The sequence below is a fragment of the Nicotiana sylvestris genome, chromosome 4, assembly GCF_000393655.2.
Source record: "Nicotiana sylvestris chromosome 4, ASM39365v2, whole genome shotgun sequence".
Taxonomy (NCBI): Eukaryota; Viridiplantae; Streptophyta; class Magnoliopsida; order Solanales; family Solanaceae; genus Nicotiana; species Nicotiana sylvestris.
In genome coordinates this window covers 158,762,701-158,785,113 of record NC_091060.1, presented here as the reverse complement: position 1 = coordinate 158,785,113, position 22,413 = coordinate 158,762,701, and the positions used below count along the sequence as shown (strand labels likewise).

The following is a 22,413-nucleotide window of genomic DNA, read 5'->3' as shown; positions in this document are numbered from 1 at the left end:
AGATACTTTTTGTATAATACGTTACATCGATCTCCACCACCCCTTTGAGATAGTGATGAGTTTAAAAAAGCTCTAATATTACGTGCAACAATATTATAGGACAGTGCCCAATCCATCATCATTCTCATTTCTCTTTGTTCACCCACTGTTTAACATATGACTATCTGCATTCTCCACTTACTTCCCCTCCAAGTTTTAACCTCACGAAATAAAAGGAAGGAATATTTAAAAGCTTACTAGTCCTCTGAAATGGTAATAATAAGCAGGTAATGGATAGAAGATGACTTTTTCTCCGATTAAATCGGCTGAAAAAGCAAAAGGAGTCTTTGATTCTCTGTAAAATTGGCAATCCAAAGAGCATATTTTTTGAATGTCTAATCACTTCATACTCTCTGACGCCTGCTCCACTTATTAGTGAAATATAAAGGTGCACAGCTTACTTTGCTGCCATTCCACGGATACACAGTAAAAGCCACCGATTTCTTACCTTGAAAAAGATCACTCACGAGGAACTTGCTTGGATTAAGGCACTTTATCTGTATCTATCTATATTATTATAAAAACATGAATAAAATGTTGGATTACAAAAATAACTTTTTAATATTAAGTATAATAACTTATAATAAAAGAATATAATCGGAATTCTAGACATTAATCTTGTAATCTTATTAGTGTTAGGATATAATACTATACGTTCGAAATCCTACATGATTACTTTTATGAATTAGATTTTATTCTTTTTATTTAAAAAAATCAATGTATGTTGCTACTAAAATTCATATATAAAAGAATCAAATTTACACTACGCAATGTCAGCACACTATTATGAAAAGTTCAAGAATCCCCTTAACAGGACATTTCGTAAATGTCCAAAAGTCACTTTCTTTTATTTTAATATTATTAAATAATAAGCAAACTCCACTTCCAACCAAGAGGTTGTGAGTTCGAGTCTCCCTAAGAGCAAGGTGGGAAGTTCTTGGAGATGCCGGGGGTCTATTTGGAAACAGCCTCTCTACCCCAGGGTAGGGGTAAGGTCTGCGTACACACTACCTTCCCCAGACCCCACTAAGTGGGATTATACTGGGTTGTCGTTGTTGTTGTAATTAAATAAGGTACATTGCAATTATTTATAAGGTTATTTCAATAATGTATGCTATTTCAATAATTTAACTTTTAACTTTTGGGGTTCCAACTTTTATAATGACACGTGATGGTTTAAATATTTATTTATATGAATGAACAATAAAATTTAATTAATGAGATAAATTTATATATATAATAATACAACAATCATCTAAAGTATAATAACTCATAATAAAAGGACATAACCAGAATTCTAGACATTAGCCTTGTAATCCTATTAGTATTAGGACATAATACTATACGTTAGGAATCCTACATGATTATCTTTAGAAATCCCATTAGTGTAATTATGTTCGAGTATAGATATATAATATTACATGTTAGCATGTAAACCTAATAAATTTAGGAACATGTTAGATTTTCTATTAGTATAATTACTTTCGGGATATGGATATATTTTTAGACATGTAATCCTATTACTTTTACGATATACTTCTTAAAAAATTTCTATTGCTAATTTAATTTGAAAACGTATTATATTGTCTAAATCCATTTAGAAACAAAAGAGCTTATATTATTATAAAAGCACAAATATAATACTTGAATAGACCAAAATAACCCTAAAATATTAAACAGAAGAACTCACACGGAAATGACATAGTTGTAATAACTTATTTTTTTGAACTACAATAACTTCTATGTTAATTTTTGTAATATTTAAGATTTTAAAATTAATACAATCTTATCTATTGGATTCTTATTAAAAATATGAAGGAAGGTTTAATAAAAATAAAATTTCATAAGAATCCTCCATAGTGGTGGTAATACATTACCACTCTATAATATTCAATACCAAGAAAAAATTAAAAGAAATGCTAAAAGGATTGTATAGAGCGTTGAAATAGAGAAAAAAAATCACTGTAATAGTATATTATTATATTATATCTGAACTGATTTCTACTCAAATAATATTTTTTATTATTAATTTTTCGTGTAATGTAGAAAAATATATCCAATTATTAAAGAACAACTAAGAAAATTTTTAAAAATATAAATGTGTGAGAAAAAATAATTGGTAAGAGCCAATACTACTAATGATTTGCAAACATAAAGATCTAAATGTGGAATGTCAAATTGATCTTTTTACTTTTTAAAAATAAATTTATCGTGGATAAAATTATAATTATGGTTAAATATTCAAATATGAGATGAATTATTATTAAGAATGTAAATCAATAGAAAATAAATTATACTTTATGTTAAACCAAATAATCAAAAAATTTAATTAATTATTTAGCAAGAGAATCCAATTAGATTATTTTTTAAAATCTTCATATGAGTAAAATTATTTTTCAAGTTAAAAAGAGATTTTAGGGAGGTGATTTTTGTCAAGTACGAAAAATTGACGAAATCAGAAACCGTAAAAGCTAGCTTGCCTTAGTTATATTATGACCTCAAATGAAAAATATTCAAATGACAAGAAATATAAAAGTAAGAACAGATTCAACATTTAGTGAATTCTTGTTTCGTGTCGGAAACGAAGAAGAACATCCAATAAAAGATGATTTGGTTCTTTTAGAACACTTGGCTATCAACCCCAATGGTAATAGTAGTGCATTTAATAAGGAGAATATTTTCATTATTAGATTTAAAAGTAATTTAGGAGAATTACATGATTGAAATTAAAGAGCTATCTTAGATAGTAGGAATGAATTTGTTGATCAACTAAATAAAATGTTGATTGCTAAGTTTTATGGTAAAATAAAATACTTTTTAGTTTTGACTCACCAGAAGATGATACCATCAGTTATTACCAAGAAGAATATTTAAATACTTTAATACCAAATGGTCTTCTAACGTACATGTTTGTTGTCAAGTTCATTATTTCTTAAGTATGTTACTGTGAACATATATATATATATATATATATAAGCTAAATTGATCTTTCATTGCATATAGGTTGATTTTGAAGAAAAATATGACAGTCATGCTACTGCAAACTTAGATCCACTGAATAGATTATGTAATAGTACACATACAGTATATAGAAGTTTTGACAATAACGTCATACATGCAAAACTTATGATACTGATCAATGTGCTCCTAAGTATGTGTTTATCCCCGAATTTAACTTTCGTCTTCCGAAACTAAAGAATATCCTTCTAAATTTGTGTAAAAATAATTTTCAGTATGTTTATGTTTGTAGTTATAATAAATAAAGTACAAGGGCAAACATCTTAAATATTGGACTATATTTACCATAATATATTTTCTTATGCGAATAACTATATGTTGCACTTTCAACAGAGATATCAATATCGACAACATGAGTTCTGATTATGGCAGAAATAACCAAAGTATTATAAGGAAACATATACAAAAAAAGCACTGTCTATAAAGAAGTGTTCGGTAAGATGTCATCACATTAGATACCTTTAAACTACAATACGTAATTATCTACTTAACATGACTAAAATTGATCATTTATGTAAGTTCCGATGATGTCCTTTCCTTTTGAATTCACGTATTATGCTAATGTAACAATATTTTTCGGTATTTAGATGATTGTTGTAGTATTATATATAAAATTTCTCTCATTAATTAAATTTTATTGTTCCTTTATATAAATAAATATTTAGACCATCATATGTCATTATTAACGTGCAACGCACGTTTATAGATATTAGTATATTTAAAAAGTATAAACACTAGTAATATATAAAATTAAATAGGTGGGAGTGAGAGTGGCCTACTTGAAGGAGAAGATGCGGGAGGCGAGGTTGAGATGGTTCGGACATGTTAAGAGTAGAAGCATAGAAGCCCCATTAGGAGGTATGAGAGGCTAACTGTGATGGGTTTGAAGAGGGGTAAAGGTAGGCCAAAAAAGTCTTGAGTAGAGATGATTAGGCAGGATATAGCGCAATTAGATCTTACTGAGGACATGACTCTTGATAGGAGGGGGTAGAGGTCGAGGATTACGGCAAAATGTTAGTAGGTAGTCGAGTGTTTCCCTTTGTCTTCCTCAGTTTGATAACATTAGTGTTAGTTTGTTATCCCTTTATTCTTAGATTGCTATTACTACCGTTTGATTGCTACATTGGCTTCGGTCCTCTTTTTATCTTGTTGTTGTTTATATTTGTTGTCATTATTTTTTTTTATCTGTTTTTTAGCCGAGGGTCTTCCGAAACAACCTCTCTGCCTTCCAGGGGCGTGGTAAGGTTGTATACATCTCACCCTCTTTAAACCTCTCTTACGAGAATTCACTGAATTTTTGTTGTTGTAGATCGGTAAGTAACAGAAATTCTAAGTATTTTACAAATGAAGTGCATACCCTCTCGGCAACCAGTTAAAGGAAAATTTTGTTAGCATGATTTTGCCCTCAAACACATACAACTGCGCTGCTGCAGTTAGGGCTATGTAAAACCGAACCGTTATCATTAACCGAATCGATATTGGCTAATTGGTATTGGGTTATCGGGATAATGATTGATGAACGGATTGAGATTTTATAGTTAACGGCTTAACGGTTTGGAACAGATTACTCAATTTTTTTATATCCGATAACTCGTTAAGAATTTTTATACACTCATATGTATATAAAGTACTATACCCTAAATGGTTAAATCCCTAATTTCTAATTCTCAATTGAATTCAGTCCACAACAGAGAGTGAGAAGTCGACCAGTCATCTCTCCCAAGTCATAAATCCCTAATCAAAATTTCTCTCAATCTGAATCTGGTCGTACTCATCACTCGTCACTTGTCGATCTCGTCTCTCTCTTGATGATCTTGTACACCAGCTATATAGGGGTATCACATGTAAATGACCAATTAAGAGTAATTTAATCAACAAACCAACTAGTTGAAACGAGAACAGTTGATTCGCTAAAAGAGGAGGCTCATATTAAGTCCCACAACGGAAAGGTATAAAAGCCAGTGAACTATGCAGTTTGGCCATTTGGTATTCACCATACCTAACTTGAAGAAGAAAACACCAACTAGAAGTTGCATACTGCAGTCATAGAGACCAGTATGCATCTCATCCTACTAGTTCTATGAAAAACAAGTTAAGCAGCATAAAAATCTATCTTAAGTGAGTTGTTTTTATACCTGACTAATTTTTTTTTCCAGCTGAGACCACATAGAGTGTTGAGATAGTCCCTTCTCCAATTTTATCCACCAAAATGTGTTGTCTTTACCTCTGTCTAATTATATCATTTCTAGTTTTGTCCAATCTTAACGACCAATATTCTATCTTAACGACTACATTTCTATGACAATACTCTAAAATAGACATGCTTCCTCTCTTTGTTAGGGTATCTTTTAATCACATAATGTTGCTATAACATTCACTTCAACCATCCCTTTTCATGTGTAAATGTTTTAAATGGCAAACTATTCCTTCCCAACCTATAGCAGCAGGCTATCCTCATTCCGAGGGACACATTTGAGCTATCTTGTCAAAGGGTATATACAGTTCCTCAAACCATCCTAAAAAGATGTTGATTTCTCAAATGAACAACTACTTCAAGAACTTCTTCCATATATACAATAACCACCAATTATAAGCACGTCCTTAGTCTATGTCCTGCAACGACAAAGCACGCATAATATGAAGGCCATCTTGGGTGAGCAACACTTGTATTCCTGCCAAGCACTTGCTGCAGTATAACTCCTCTTTTTAGCTCAAGAGTCAAGACTAGGACCTGACATCTTTATGGACCATATGAAGCGGTTAAGCTGCTAAACTTCCATGTCAATCTCCTCTTTGAGACTAATTCAATTGCTCATAGCAAATTTACTCAGCAGCACTTGCTCAGCTAATAAACTACTCATAATTTAACCATGATAAAGAACTCATACTCAATCCTGCAATCCTATAGTCACTCCAAGCAACAACAAACTTAGTGTAATCCCACAGGTGGGGACTGGGGACTGGAGAGGGGGGGGGAGGAGGGAAAGTAGTCTGTACACAAACCCCTACCTTGAGAACGTAGGGAGGATGTTTCCAATAGACACTCTGCTCAAGGAAAGATGGAAAAAGAAGCAGCAGCAACAAGCAGTAATAACAAGAAGATTGCAAGAAAGCCGAAACGAAAGAAACAACAGGTAGTAATATTAAACAAACAAAAAAGTACAAGACTAACACTAATAGATCTCCTTTTTATCCTACAGATTATTTGACTAAACTCCATTGCCTGTTTGAACTAAGATAATGGTGCTGTAGAAATTGGCTTAATGCCAACTCAAATAGCATACCTCCTAGATAAATCTCAGGAATACGCAGCAATAAAGCATCTCATGAGAAAGAAGAGAAAGGAACTTTGTGTGGAGTACAAAGTATATAACCAAGTTTTTCACTAGAGCATAGCCGAGGCAAGGAACATAACAAATCAAACAAAACTATTTCTTGAGACAAATCTAAAATTCATGAGCAATTTATAGAGCTTTCCACTGCCACTGGAAAAAACAATATGGAGTAAAATTGTGATAGAGAGATTCATTTATCTTTGAACCAGCAATTATAGTTCTGCTATGATAGACCACGTTCAAAGATTGAATGGGATTTTTATAACCGTAGTGTCCGGGCCAACTTGTGTGCACCTCGACTAATTCCACGGGGTACCTGTTGTCTCCCATCAGCAACAGGTACCAGGTAACTAACTCTATCCACCAAGACTTGGATAGATGGGAAGAAATCACCTAGCATTTTTGTCTCTGCTAGGATTTGAACCTGAGACCTGATGGTTCTCAATCCACTTCATTGACAACTAAGATACACCCTTGGGTGCCAAAAAATAAATAAATAATCGAATGGTTTGATGCCTGTAATAGAGAAGCCTCCAAATTAAGTGACTAAAGATGACAACTGAAACAGGCACCCACAATCTTCTAGACAGTACCTACTCCAGGAACTGTGGAAGCAATTAGACCATTTCTGTTCTTTAGGGTAATGTTGATAGGCTAGACTTAATTGAGACCAAATTTTCAGTGGCATTTAGATCAGATAAACAATAATCTTCTACATCATTTTACTATGCACAGTAACCAGCTATGCCAATAATGAAATTTCACTCACATAGGTTCGACATCAAAATCAATATTTTATTCTTAAAAGATTACTTTAAAACATGGTTTCATTTTCTGGTTCTTTGATAAAAGTCTAATAGCCTGTTTGGCCAAGCTTCTCCCATCCTAGAAGCACTTGCTTTTTGGAAAAAAAGTGCTTTTTTTTCCCAAAGTTAGATGTATTTGGCCAAGCTTTTGGAAGAAAAAAAAAGTGTTTTTGAGGAGAAGCAGAAGCAATTTTGGAGAAGCAGAAAAAAGTAGTTTCTCTCCAAAAACACTTTTTTTAAAAGCACTTTTGAGAAAAATACACTAAGAAACAATTTTTAAAAGCTTGTCCAAACACTAATTGATGCTCAGAAGTGCTTTTCGGATTAATTAGCTAAACACATGCTTCTCACCAAAAGTATTTTCTCAAAATAAGTTTATTTTTGCAGGTTGGCCAAACAGGCTATAAATATGGTTCCATGATTGACAGATAAGGTCATCTTCCATTAAGCACAACTTAGCTGCCATAGATACCTTATCTCACTCCTCACCCATACTATATTAAGCTTCCAACCATTATCCACACTTGGCACACATTGCAAAAAGAATGAGAAAAATCTACCAATCAACTAAACATCTTACATAACCAAGTAATTTCCTCATTCTTAATAACATTTTAGTACAAAGATAAAGCACACACCTATAATAGAGATATCACCCACTCTATGCTTGATATAAAGAAGGATTAAACTGAACTAATTTCAAATAGCTCGGTGAACAGGTCTTAAACACAACAAGTGACAGAGATAAAGACAAGTATTAAAGATGTCTGAAGAATATAACTGATTAAATAAAGTAATGAAAAAATGTAACTGGTTCAACGGATCAGGTAAACGCCCGGCACACAGTAATGCAGCATAAAATAAATCAATAGTTCAGTGAGCATTGCATGTATTAGGAAACATACTCACAATGTCCTTGTGATACCCTCAGTAAAAACACGGTCTAGTACAGCATGCAGAAACAAGGTTTCCTTTAAAGACACTTCAGCATGATCTAGTTATTTGAACTCCCTAGACTTCCTTTAAGTGAAAACTAGTTTAGCTGCGGCACCAGAGAATTATAATCAAGAATACCTTTGATGAATTCTTTGTGCTAAATTAAGTATTGCCCATGACCATACATAAGGAAATAGGTTATCTGACCCCAAAATTCTAAAGTAACACAATCTTTGGCCTGTCCTCACTACTGTAAGTTGTCTGCTATATACCATAATGGCAATCCAGTCACCAACTAGATACTACAAAATACACAATGTTGCTTAGCGAGAATGTCATTACACAATGGCAGTACAGTTACCGGCAAATCAATACAGACATCAATATATACTGGATCTTCTGAAGGAAATGTAACATCAGCCCAAAAGTAAACTGCCATTTTATCCAAGATGAGTCCTAAATGACAAGTAGAATATCAAGAATTCCTAATAGAGAGATCACTGAATATTTAGGTGGGTTCAAGTGTATACAAAGAGTCAGCTGACCAGGACGAAGGACATTAAGTTGGTCAAGGCATGTACATTAGATTCAGAATATCCAACTATATGTAAACTTCCATGCCTATATACTTGGTGGACTGACACAAGGGACAAAGACTAAGCTTACTTTCACACTCTTTACACAGGCAGAGATGCTTACAGGGTAACAATAGCATGCAAACTTCATTGACTCTACAGACCTTACAAGTCATCAACTCCTTCATTTCATTGCTATCCCGGCAAAGCAAGTGGAAATCTGTGGCCCGTCCATTACAGCACGATGCAGTGTCATCTACCTCACTGTCACCACAGCCTTCTTTACTATCTCTGCTTTGTGCGTAAACGTGTTGCAGATTTACCTTAAGCGTGTTAATCAGGTTTTCATTGTATTTGGCACGCTGTTGCCAAGCATTGGCTTCTAAAGCCAACTGTTCCATTCGCAATTCAAGCTCCATGTTTTTCTTGTTGATATCCTCAACCTCTGCCTCTTTTTCTCGAAGTTTCTGAATAACCTTTTCTTCAACACAGGTGATAGTTTGAAGCTGATTAGCCTGAACCTTCTCCAAGATAGCTTGCCTCAAACGATCACCCTTTTGAATTGAAATAAAAAAAATAAAATAAAAAGAATCAAGCAGAATGTTTACAACAAAGATAATATTAACATTCATAATTGTTACAAATGCCACTATGTGAACTATTTGGACAGATTCATGCCAAAGAGATTTTAACTAGCAGCTAGAATATCTAAAGCAGATACTTTATTTTTATAAGAATATCAAGAACAGAAACTCAAGATGCCAACATCTGGAACACGAGCAGAAATAAAAACTCCTCTATTTTGTACCCAATGATTAACAGATTCTTAAACACACACAAGTGTAACATTCATTAGGTTACTTATCAGTATGAACAAAAACATGTAATTACACTTCAAATGCGAGTCCTATACATGATTCAGGTCAGGAAAAGTTTCATGTATGCAGCTCTGTTACCTCTCAAACTATCTCAAAAAATTGACAACAACAAATCTCCTCAGCTAAAAGGCCTAACAAACACAACCAATTGGCTGATTTTTTTCACAAAGAAGCAAATACGCAAATGTCAAAAAGTTTCCATACCTACAACTTCAACATGCTATACATTTTCCCAGACAGAAATCTCCAAAAGCTAATCTGGCTGGATAACACCAAGGATGAACATTGATTAATTTAGCAATATTCTTTGTCCTACTCCGGCTTCAAAAATACTCAAAACCAACCTAGTTAAAATTCAAGCTTTAAAGAGAAATTCCAGTAACAACTAGGGGCAATCATGTACGCTAGCTCAGCCTCATTTAGCAGGAACAATAACACTCTTCAAATATACTTGCTCAATTCCCTAAATCACTGCACGCTTAATGTAAAATAGTAAAATTTCCTAACCATAAATGTAAGGCCAAGAAACACACACACATACACTGAAAAGAACTTAATTTTGATACTTAAAAGGCACAGTAGTCATAAAAACCTGAACTTTGATGTATCTATCAATGTCAGCATCTTGTCTCTGCAACTCACGCTCAATATCATCACCCACAAGCCCAAGAAATGCTGAGTCACCACATGAACCCAAACGTCCATTATCCAAAGACAAGCCCAATCCAGTGGACACCGATCGCTGCTGCAAGAAATCAACAGAAGATATCTGGGAGTTATTGTTTTCAAGAAAATCTTGCTCTTTGAGTCTCCTTTTCTTTGGTTCCAGCCCATAATTCCATTGCAAATCTAGCCCTCCTTCATCAGCTGGACCTGGAGCTAACCCCACTACTTGAACTGCCCAAATACATGAGAAACAGGGAAAAGAAAAGAGAATTAGATAAAACCCTAAAACATTTCTTAAAGAAAAATAATAAAATTAGGAAGAGAAGAAATACAAGCAGGAATATAGGGAGGGTGTTGAGACTGTTCGGGAAGATTTGAGCCATTGAAATAAGCAACTGGGGTTGAAATCTGACCGTCCATATTGTTGTATATATCTCTACAAAAAAAAATCAGAAATTATAATCAGAACAGCAAAAAGAAAGGATTTTTAGACAAGAAAGGGGAAATTTTTAACATGGGTAAGCTGAAATTGATAAGAATTTACCTGAAAGAGTTGGATTGTTTCTGTTGTTGTTGTTGCTGAATACTGTGTAGTTGAAGATGGTGATGAGGAAGAGCCATAGCTAGGTTTTTTAGAGAGAGAAAGGAAAGGGGAAGAAGAAAGAGAAAAAGTAGGGGTGGTGTTTTCAATATTGAAGATTGTGAAGGGGGTTCGAGAAGAAAAAAGATTCTCCTGCATTTGCTGTTTCATCCCTGTAATTTCAGGAATTGTCAAATTGGCGCATGGGAGGAGTTTGGGTGGATCAGGATCGTTAATTGGGCTAATCCCAATTCGTGATGGGCCACGACAGATCCAAAACGCGTCGGAATCGCACTAGATATCTGCTTTGAGCACCCCCCTTCGGTAAAAATTATGTGGGGTAGTCATCCTTTAAAGTGTTATTTACTTTTAATTCAGTATTTTTAATGTTTAGCAATAATAGCCACTAGTCTATTAAAATTAATATAAAAAAATTGTGTTACCTTTTCTTCTATCTCTTTCATGTGTTAGGGAGAAGAACTGTGCCGCCGTCTGTTGAGATTTCAAATAGATATCCTGCGGTTGACTTTTCGTCATGAGCTTATTAGTTTGTTTCTTTGAATTTTTCCATCTAAAAAGAATTTAATTAAGACAAATTTATAGAACAGTTTTATTACCATTTCAAGTCTGAACTTGGATGAACATGTCGCTATATGCTTCCTTTTACACTTAGAGTTACTAAACTTCGTACGAGATCTGTGTTGCTCTCCACTGATATGCCTTAAATTGCTTCGTTGCACTTAATTAAGTCAAGTTTGCAGATAGTGAGCTTTGTTGCTTCACAGAACAGGTAGATATGTATGTTTTGTGTGGGACTGTTATTATTTTGACATGTCACTGCCTGAGAGGATTGATGACATTGTTGACTGGTTAGCCTAGTTTCATTTTGTTTTTCCATTGCTTGTTTTCTTAGACTAACAAGCTCAAAAGTTAAAGACAATAGGTCCTGAACTTACAGTTACAAGTTCAAAAGTTAAGGACAATAGGTCCTGAAGTCCTGAACTTAGACTAATAAGCTCAAAAGTTAAGGATAATAGGTCCTAAACTTAGACTAACAAGCTCAAAAGTTAAGGATAATAGGTCCTAAACTTAGACTAACAAGCTCAAAAGTTAAGGACACTTGGTCCTGAACTTACTGTTACAAGTTCAAAAGTTAAGGACACTTGGTCCTAAACTTAGACTAACAAGCTCAAAAGTTAAGGACAATAGGTCCTGAACTTAGAGTTACAAGCTCAAAAATTAAGGACAGGTAGTCCTTAAATTAGAGTTACAAGCACAAAAATTAAGGACAGGTAGTCCTGAACTTCGAGTTCCAAGTTCAAAAGTTAAGGACATGTAGTCCTGAACTTAGAGTTACAAGTTCAAAAGTTAAGGACACTTGGTCCTGAACTTTATGAGCAGAAGGGTGTTTTCGTCCGGGCAGGTAAAATTTATTAAAGTAGTGGCTAAATACTAAAGATATTTTAAACAGTGGCTTTAAAGTAAATACATGTGTTATTAGTGACTAACTGTGCACTTCCCCCCATTTAGAACGACAAAGATTACTTTTAGCCCGCGATCGAAACTATTTACATTCGGTAGCTAAAAAGTGTATAAAATTTATATATATAAAAAATATGCATATATATATATATATATATATATATATATATATATATATATATATATATATATATATATATATATAGCCTATTATTTTGAGAACGACTATACAATATCATTTTTCTTATTTAAGAACATATTAAAATTTTAAAAATTATTTAAAGAGCGGGTATTAGCAAACTTTTTTTTGATTGGTAAATATAAAAATCAGACATGAATAATGTATGGGTACAAATTTGGACGACCACGACCATTGACGAATACGACAAACGACGAGATCTTCGTAGCTCAACGTCCTATGAAGGACGATAGACAACAAACAGATGATGCATGACTTTTACAGTAGTGTAGGCTCAACATGGGGGCACTAGGAAAATTCTTTCGAATATTCCCTATAATATGTCTTTTAGGGTTCAGAAGGAGTTTGTCCCTTATATATAACGGGAAAACAACCTTGTAAGGGGGCTTTTTTACCTGTTTAGCAAAGAACACCGACTGTAATACTTTTCTACATAAAAGATTGGCATTCTGAAAGTTCGATCACTCATTCTCGCAAGATCAAGAAATATTATTCATTGTGTTCATCTTTTATACCTTTTGTTCTAGAGTTTATTATGTTTAGCTAAAATTTACCCCTTCATTCCCTTTGATTGATTTATTCAAAAAGGTTCCAATATCTTTTGAGTCAAACAATTTGGCGCCGTCTGTGAGGATTTCTATAGCTGAGATTTTAGTTTCATCTAGATCCTTGAAAGGGATAATCACCTCTTCTTAGCCTCGTAAAGACCAACAATGGCAGGAAAGGGGGAAGCAAGATTAAAGGCAATATTAGGTGTCACGAACAACCTTCTGGATTCCATCAACGAAGCCGGCAGGGAAGACAATAAAAATGCAACGCCAAGTGCTACACCTGAGGGAGATACCTCACCCTCCTCCCCCTCCTCCCCCCCCCCCCGCACGAAAGCGTGACTGTCTTGCACGAGAGGGAAACCCCAACATCTGTAGTAAGAGAAGCACCACCAGCTGTGAAAAGGCTATTTATTAGAAGAGTGGTTGACAAACACCTTGAGCAACATACTCGACAAACCCATTCAAAGGGATATCGGAGGCACAATGCACGCAGAAACAGCAACTGTCGCCGATGAGCCAGAAACTCCACGCGCAGGTCACGCACGCACAGTAACGCTTATACTGTCATTGATGCAGGTAACAATGCACTTGCAGCCATCTTAAAGAAAATGGAAGAAATGGAAAACGAGAATAAAATACTCCGTGATCAGATGAAGGAGCATCAGGAAAGGGTCGATAAAATACCGGGCACTCCGAAGTTTCTACCAAAATGTGACGTAGGCCGATTTGTCGAGCAACCATATAGTGAAAGGGCTAATCCCCACTCTATTCTAAAAGCCTTCAAAATGCCGCCATAGTTGAAAATATATGATGGCACCACGGACCCGGAAGATCACATAATCCACTACCTCGCGGCAGTAAAAGGCAACGATTTGTCAAAAGAATAGGTGGCATCGGTATTGTTGAAAAAGTTTGGCGAAACCCTGACAGGGGGAGCGCTAACGTGGTATTCCCAACTACCGGCACGGTCAATATCAACGTTCGAAGAAATGGCAGATAAATTCGCCACCGCTCACGCGGAAGTGAAAAAGACAGAAGCCAGGGTAAATGACATCGTCGCCGTTAGGCAGATGACAGGCGAAGGACTTCGGGATTTCCTAGCCCAATTCAACAGGGTAAGAATGAGCCTACCGAACGTATCAGAAGGGATGACGATAGCAGTCTTCCAAAATGGGTTAAATAGAAACGGGTCGAAACCAACCAAAAAACTGCTAAGTAGACTCATGAAGTACCCTCCCACCACGTGGGAAGAAATCCATAATGCCTATTGTGCTGAAGTAAGGGCAAAGAGGATGACCTAAATGGTCTGATCCAACGGCTAACATCGGTCCAAACCAAAACAAGGAGAGATCGCCGTAACGATGGTCGAAGGAATCAACTATCCCGTTTCAATCAAGAAAGGCATCAGCCCTACGTCCGGACATCCATCCCACCTCTTCCACGACAAGCAGACGTCACGCCTTGACACATCGTGCCATACCGAAACGAAAGAGGTATGCCTCTACTATTATCTGCTATAACTTTTGCGTTTCTCTTTCAGAAATAGAGTATGCACTAGAAAAGCTCGGCACAAAGGTGCAGTAGCCGCAAAAGATGAAGTCAGATCCGAGCACCCGAAGATCGAATGTTCTTTGTGAATTCTACCAGGAAAGGGGACACAAGACCAAATATTGCATAGGTATGCGATAGGAAGTGGTAAGAATGCTAAACTAGGGACACCTGAAAGAATTGCTGAACGATCGAGGACGAGTTAACTTCGCTCGTGGATGTGATCAACCTCAAGGACCCCCAAAACCACCTTCACCAGCTCGTACCATACAAATGATCATTGGCGGCGGCGATGATACGGTAATCAGCCATGTGAAATTCACCACCACACATAAACTCAAGCGGACAGTCGCTTACGAACGGTGCAATGACCTCAAAGATAGTATCATCTTCGATAAGTCAGATACCAACAGTTTGTCTTTCCCTCACTATGATGCTTTGGTTATAACTTTACGTATCACAGATACCGATGTAAAAAGAATAATGGTGGATGACGGAAGCGACGCGTGTATTATTCACCCATGAGTCCTCATACAGATGAGACTCGAGGATAAGATAGTACCGCGCTACATAACACTAACGGGTTTTAATAATGTAGTGGAATGAACCTCTGGAGAGATAGTGATGCATATTCTAGCAGGAGGAGTCACTTTGGAAACGACATTTCACGTCATGAACCAGGAAAGAGCCTACAACGCTATCATAGGGCGTCCATGGATACACGTCATGCGAGCCGTCCCGTCAAGTTTCTATCAAGTAATCAAATTTCCTACCCTATGGGGAATATTCAGCATCCGAGGCGAGCAACGCACCGCCCAAGAATGCTACCAAATCGCCCAATATTGCACGCACACCCAATAACTAAAGGGGCAAGTGCGGAAGCATAGCAATCAGCCATATCGGGAACCAAACCCGACATATAAATAGAGGCTATCAAAGACCCAGATGTCGTAGAAGCCTGCAAGTCAACCGTAGAAGACCTCGACCCAGTTCAATTGGACAACACCGACAGTACAAAAAAAACTTATATCGGACACAACCTCTCAGAACCAGGTAAGTTCCATGAGCTCTTAACTAACAATGCCAATTTGTTTGCCTTTTCCCATTCAGATATGCCGGGAATCCCAAGGGGCATCGCAACACATAGGCTGAATGTCGACCCTCTTTACCCGCCAGTGCGGCAAATGAGGAGAAAGTTCAATGCCGCAATTAACGATGCAGTTAGCGAAGAAGTTGATAAGTTGCTCGTTAATGTTCCATCCGAGAATCAAAGTATCCTCAGTGGGTCACCAATGTGGTCATGGTAAAAAACAAGAACGGGAGGTGGCGAATGTGTGTCGACTTTACCGACATGAACAAAGAATGCCTAAAAGATTCCTTTCTGTTACCACATATCGACCAGCTCATCGATGCAACGGCGGGGCACGAACTATTAAGCTTCTTAGACGTCTATTCTGGTTACAACCAAATTCTAAAGGCATAAGAAGACCAAGGAAATACCACTTTCATCACTCGCCAATGAACGTACAGCTACAGAGTCATGCCATTCGGACTCAAGAACGCAGGGGCGACGTATCAAAGGTTAGTCACTAAAATGTTCAAAGAACAACTCGGAAAGACTATGGAGGTCTACATCGACGACATGCTAGTAAAGTCGAAAAGGAAGGAGGATCACATTAGTCATCTCAAGGAAACCTTCGAAATATTGAGGCGATACGGAATGAAACTGAATCTCGATAAATGCGCCTTTGGCGTAACCTCAAGAAAGTTCCTTGGTTTTTTGGTGCCGCAAAGGGGTATCGAGGTCAACCCGGATCAGATCAAGGCCATCGAAGGAATACCAGAGACATTAACCAGCAAAAAATAGGTACAGAAATTGACAAGACGAATAGTCGCCCTGTCGAGGTTCATCTTACGATCATCAGACAGATGCCATAAAATTTTCAATATACTAAGGAAGGATCACGGGCTCTAGTGGAATTCAGAATGCGTTGACGCCTTAAGAAAACTGAAAGCGTACCTGTCCTCGTCGCCACTACTCGTCAAGTCAGACCCGGGCGAATGCGTCCTGGTATACCTAGTAGTCTCCGAAGTCGCGGTAAGTGCAGTTTTGGTCCGCGAAAGCAAAGGTACGCAATCTCCAATTTATTATATCACAAAACCTTAATTGATGCCAAAACAAGGTACCCCCACCTTGAGAAACTAGCTCTGGCATTAGTCGTAGCTTCACGAAAGCTTAGACTATATTTTCATTGTCACCCCATAAAGGTGTTGACGACCTTCCCCCCAAGGGCATCCTATACAAACCCGAACTATCGGGTAGGTTAGCCAAATGGGCTATAGAATTAAGCGAGCATGACATAACATATCAACCGCGAACTTCTATAAAGTTGCAAGTGCTCACCGATTTCAGCACGGAAGTATTGCCTGAAGTAGAGCAGGAGGTGATCCGCACTTCTGCACATTCCGACCTCTGGGTCCTCTACACTAACGGTGCATCTAATGCATCGGGATCGGGACTGGTACTCATCCTCAAAGTTCGGGTGAAGTAATTTGCAGTCCATACGGTTCCCCGAGATGACTAACAACGAGGCCGAGTATGAATCTGTGATTGCAGAATTGAAATTAGACCTCAAATATGGCGCTCGACGACTCGTCCTCCATTGCGACTCTCAACTCGTGGTGAACCAAGTCACTGGGACTTTCCAAATCAAAGAACATAGACTACAAAAGTAACAGTCAGAAATTCACAAACTACTGTAGACACCTGATTTTAGGTGTGACAACTACTACCAGAATTCAACGAATGCCGCCTCGACCAGATACCTAGGGTGCAGAATATCGAAGTGGATGGTCTCGCCAAGCTAGCAGCAGCCACCAGAAATATCAACAAGGAAAATATGGTCACCCTTCTACATTTCTCAATAGACCAGGTCGAGGTACATTCTATAAACCTAACTTGGGACTAGCGCAACTGTATCATAACATATTTGCGGGAAGGGACGCTCCCACAAGATAAGAAAGAAGCCAAAAATCTCGAATACAAGCGGCTAGATACAGCCTCGTAAACTATGATCTTTACAAAAGGACGTTCGGTGGCCCCCTGGTCAAATGTCTTAGGCCAAATCAAACAAGGTTGGTACTAGAAGAAGTACACGAGGGGAACTGCGGTGCCCATTCGGGAAACCGTGCCCTCGTCAGATGCCTCATCCGTGCAGGATACTACTGGCCTACCATGAAAAAAGAAGCCGTAGATTACATCAGGAAATGTGAACAGTGCCAAAAATACGCCCCTATGATACACCAAGCAAGAGAACTCCTACATTCTGTCCCTTCGCCATGGCCATTCATAAAGTGGGGGATGGATATTGTCGGACCCCTCCCAGCAGGATGAGGTAAGGTATGCTTCCTTTTGGTTTTAACTGACTATTTTTCTAAATGGGTGGAAGCAGGTGCATACATACAAATACGTGAGCAAGAAGTTATTGCGTTCATATGAAAAAATATAACATGCCGCTTCGGCATTCCCAAATAAATCAGCTATGACAACGGACCTCAGTTTGTCAGAAAGAAGACAACCGAATTTTTTGAAAAATGGCACATCAAGCGAATACTCTCTACACCATACCATCCCGTTGGCAATGGCCAAGCCGAATCCTCTAATAAAATGATATTGAATATATTGAAAAATAAGCTCGAGGACGCCAAGGGGCTATGGCCTGAATGCTGCCAGAAGTACTATGGGCATACCGCACCACACCAAAAACTAGCTCAGGCGAGATGCCATATTCACTAGTCTACGGGACTGATGCGGTTATACCCGTTGAAGTTGGAGAACTAGCTTGAGATACTCCAACAAAAGAGGACTAAGTAACGACGAAAGTAGGCTACAAGACCTGGATGAAGTCGAAGAACGAAGAGATATGGCTCACGTAAGAATGGTAGCCCAAAAGCAACAAGCGGAAAGGTACTATAACAAGAAGGCCAAAGTATGACCACTCAAGGTCGGAGACTACGTTCTCAAGGCTAAAACACAAGCAGCGAAAGACCGTAATGAGGGAAAACTGGAAAGAAACTGGGACAGGCCATACAAAATCACGGCAGAAACAAACAAATGAGCATTCCAATTAGAGACAATGGAAGGAAAAATACTCCAAAACATTAGGAACGTCGCCCATCTCAAATACTTCCACTTTTGAAAAGAGGCGTCGCCTAAGTTGTACTTTTTTCCCTCATCCGGGTTTTGTCCTGATTGGGTTTTCTCAATGAGGTTTTTAATGAGGCGGCAAGGGAGACGTCTCGAGGTTCGAAGTGTTGTTCATTACCCCGCCCGTCAACGTGATCTCCAGGACGAGTAATGAAGGGACTGGGCATAGATAGCCAAATCTCCATTATATGTACAAAGTCAACATGTATTTCCTACAGGAATATAATCAAATCTCCAATGTATGAATGAAACTAGCATCCATGATACTCCCAACAAATGAAATAGAGTGCCACTCTTACGACGGGATACTTCGTCGATGCCAGCTCGAAAGTAACATCCCAATGGCTAAGGTCATCGACAAAAGTATAATTTCGACTTCACTCAAACTACAACGGGATACTACTTCGACGCCAGCTCGAAAGTAACATCCCAATGGCTAAGGACATCGACAAAAGTATAAGTTTGACTTCACTCGAACTACGACGGAATACTACTTCGATGCCAGCTCGAAAGTAATATCCCAATGGCTAAGGCCATCGACAGAAGTATAAGTTCGACTTCACTCGAACTACGATGGGATACTACTACGATGCCAGCTCGAAAGTAACATCCCAATGGCTAAGGACATCGACAAAAGTATAAGTTCGACTTCACTCGAACTACGACGGAATACTACTTCAACGCCAGCTCGAAAGTAACATCCCAATGGCCAAGGCCATCGACATAAGTGTAAGTTCGACTTCACTCGAACTATGATGGGATACTACTACAACGCCAGCTCGAAAGTAACATCCCAATGGCTAAGGCCATCAACAAAAGTATAAGTTCAACTTCACTCGAACTACGACGGGATACTACTTTGACGCCAGCTCGAAAGTAACATCACAATGGCTAAGGCCATCGACAAAAGTATAAGTTCGACTTCACTCAAGCTACGACGGGATACTACTATTGATACCCAATTTTTACCTATATATTTCTATACAAAATACTTTCAAAATAGCATTTATATACATATATAAGCATGCCCCAAGAGTTTTGGTATTTTTCCTAATTCTTAAAGATTTTTAAAATCAATTTATTGTCTATTTTAGCAGTACAAAAGCCATAATTATTCCCAAAATCATCAATTTTGGTGAATAATTTATTTTATTCTCATATTTATATCAAAATATAATTAAGGTAATTTTTGCATATTTTACAAATTTATTTGGCATTTTTAAAGCTAAATTGTATGTAATTGCAATTATAGCCTATTTTATGATTTACAACATTTTATAATTATAAAATTACTTCCAGCGTTTTAATTTAATATTTGTATATTATTTATTAATTTAGTACCTTCAATTGGTTTCAGAAAAAAAAACTTTTACTATTTTTTTATAAAATAAAATGGGAAAATGGCTATTTAAAATTTAGCCCCAATTACATTTCAATTACAACCCAATTTGCATCCCAATTCCAACCCCAAATCCACCGAAATCCATGGTTGTTCTGACCATGGACGACTTATACTCACCTCCTACTACTCTCACGTGCTTGATACCTGAAGTTTCAAGGCCAGACTTCAAGGGTCTTTGCCCAGACCTTAGTCGATTCGAGGTTTTCAGCCATCTCCGACGTGTCTTAGCCTCCTGAGCCTGATTCCGACCTTATCGACTCCAGATCTGATCTTGTTTCTTCCAAGCCTTTCTCATTTCTAGGGTTCTCAGAAACCCTAGCCTATTCGAGGTTCTTTTTCGTTTATTTGTTTAGATCTGTGCTTGATCTGTGGCCATATTTGATGTTTTATGTGTTTTCCCCAAATTTCCTTTTCCAAATATTTTGATTTCAAACTAGGGTTTCTGAGTCTATTTGTAATATTTTGTTCGATTCATCTGCTTATCATCTCTAAGTTCGACTAGTGTTGAAAACCTAATTTTTGGAGATTTGTTTGAGTTTCTGAGTTTATCTATTTGATTTACTTTGTTTCCACCAGATTAGTATTGAAAACCCTAATTTTTTGGGGTTTTATTTGAGATTCTGAGACTGTTTATTTGTTTCACTTGCTTATCGCCTCTAAACTCTACTGATTTTGAAAACCCTAGTTCTTTGGGGTCTGTTCGAGTTCTTGAGTTTATTTGTGCAACTCGCCTGTTTGAAATCGCTCCGTCTGATTCCTTTACTTCAGCATCTCGTTTCCCTTATGTGATTCCTTTGTTCTGAGTTCCGACTATCTGTCAAACTCGACTGTGTTTTCAGAAAGGTTTTTTACTTGATTCTTCGCATGCTTCTGATCTTTTCCTCTACTACTAAATCACTGAAACCTGACCTACGTGACTATCATGCTATGAATGCTTGCTCTATGCTATTAATGTATGTTGTTTCTTCTTGCCATAGCTTGGCCTCACATGTCTATTACTTGTGCACTTCATTTATATACTGAGTCCCTTTTGTGATTTATTTTCAACACTTTTCCTTATGAAATTCTAATTTTTTACTCGCCCCTTAAGGGTTAATTGATTCTCTCTCTTTGTTTGGCCTTACCAGATCCTTTCCAAAATAAGTACACTCTTGTATTTAGACTTAATCCCTTACTATATGGTTTTACTGCTCCTTTTATGGTAACAATCATTCTGCTTACAAATTGATCTTCTTTCCTTATATTAATCCTGTTAGTGTCCGTTTGAGTAGTAATCCCTTGATTAAAGGGGAATACCTATGTTAATTGATTCTGACTGCGTTTATTTCCATGTTTGTGTTGAAACCTTATTTGTCACCTTATTCTCTACTCGTTTTCAAAACTATAAATACTTGTACCTCTTCTCTTTAAAAAAACAAGTTCGAACACACGGCATAAGTCACCACTTCTTCTCTCAAATACACTTAGGTTTTTTATAAAAAAAGCATTCGAGTTTTCTCTGAACTCATAAGCTCTCTTCTCTGATTGTGTTTTGGCTGCAAGGATCCTGCTTTTCTTTGTGCTTACTTTTCTGCAACTGGTATGTCTCTTTTTGTTTAAATTCTGCCCCCTCTCTTATGTGTTTATGCTTCAGTCTTTTCTTTGTTTATTTTACTGCTTTCTGCAAGCTTGTTATTCCTGCTCCTATATGAATCCCCATCCCTGAACCCTTTGTCTGCTGAGTTATGGTTCAGAAAACATGACAACCCTTGACATTGTTGTTCATGTATATGGACTGGACTCCCTGTGTCCTAAACTTTTTCAATTCCCATTCCTTTTCCCCCTTATATGTATTCTGAGCTTGAGACCTTGGTCTGGCAGTGTCCTAATCACTGCCCAGACCATAGTCTGGCCTTCAATAGGTCTGTGCTCTTATTTGTTGGTTGAACAGGCTTGGTCAAGGGTGTGCCAGCCTACCTTGTGGCTAGGCATGACCACCAGCCTGCCATGGCATTCCCCAACCCCCTCTTTTGCACTTACACTCATTCTTAGAACCTAAGTTCTGCTCCTCTCTTGTGAGCCTTGCTTTGGGATCCATGAGCTCCCTTTGAACTTGGACACATGAGGGCTGGCTCTTCCACACTGCACTGTAACTCTTTCTAATTAATATCCTGGATGTAAGCACTGCCTGGAGTTCCTGAAACTCCTTGGA

The 22,413-nt window shown here is 37.4% G+C and overlaps 1 protein-coding gene across 1 annotated transcript; it reads right to left on the bottom strand.

Annotated features, from left to right (window-relative positions):
* Window positions 1–8,558: 8,558 nt before the first annotated feature.
* Window positions 8,559–10,983, bottom strand: LOC104212615 (probable BOI-related E3 ubiquitin-protein ligase 2). Its single transcript, XM_009761929.2, has 4 exons — window positions 10,798–10,983; window positions 10,586–10,689; window positions 10,180–10,484; window positions 8,559–9,263 (listed from the first exon to the last, which is right to left on the bottom strand). Exons 1-4 carry the CDS (start codon window positions 10,872–10,874, stop codon window positions 8,736–8,738), a joined length of 1,014 nt encoding a protein of 337 aa, XP_009760231.1. The 5' UTR covers window positions 10,875–10,983; the 3' UTR covers window positions 8,559–8,735.
* Between the last annotated feature and the right edge of the window lie 11,430 nt (window positions 10,984–22,413).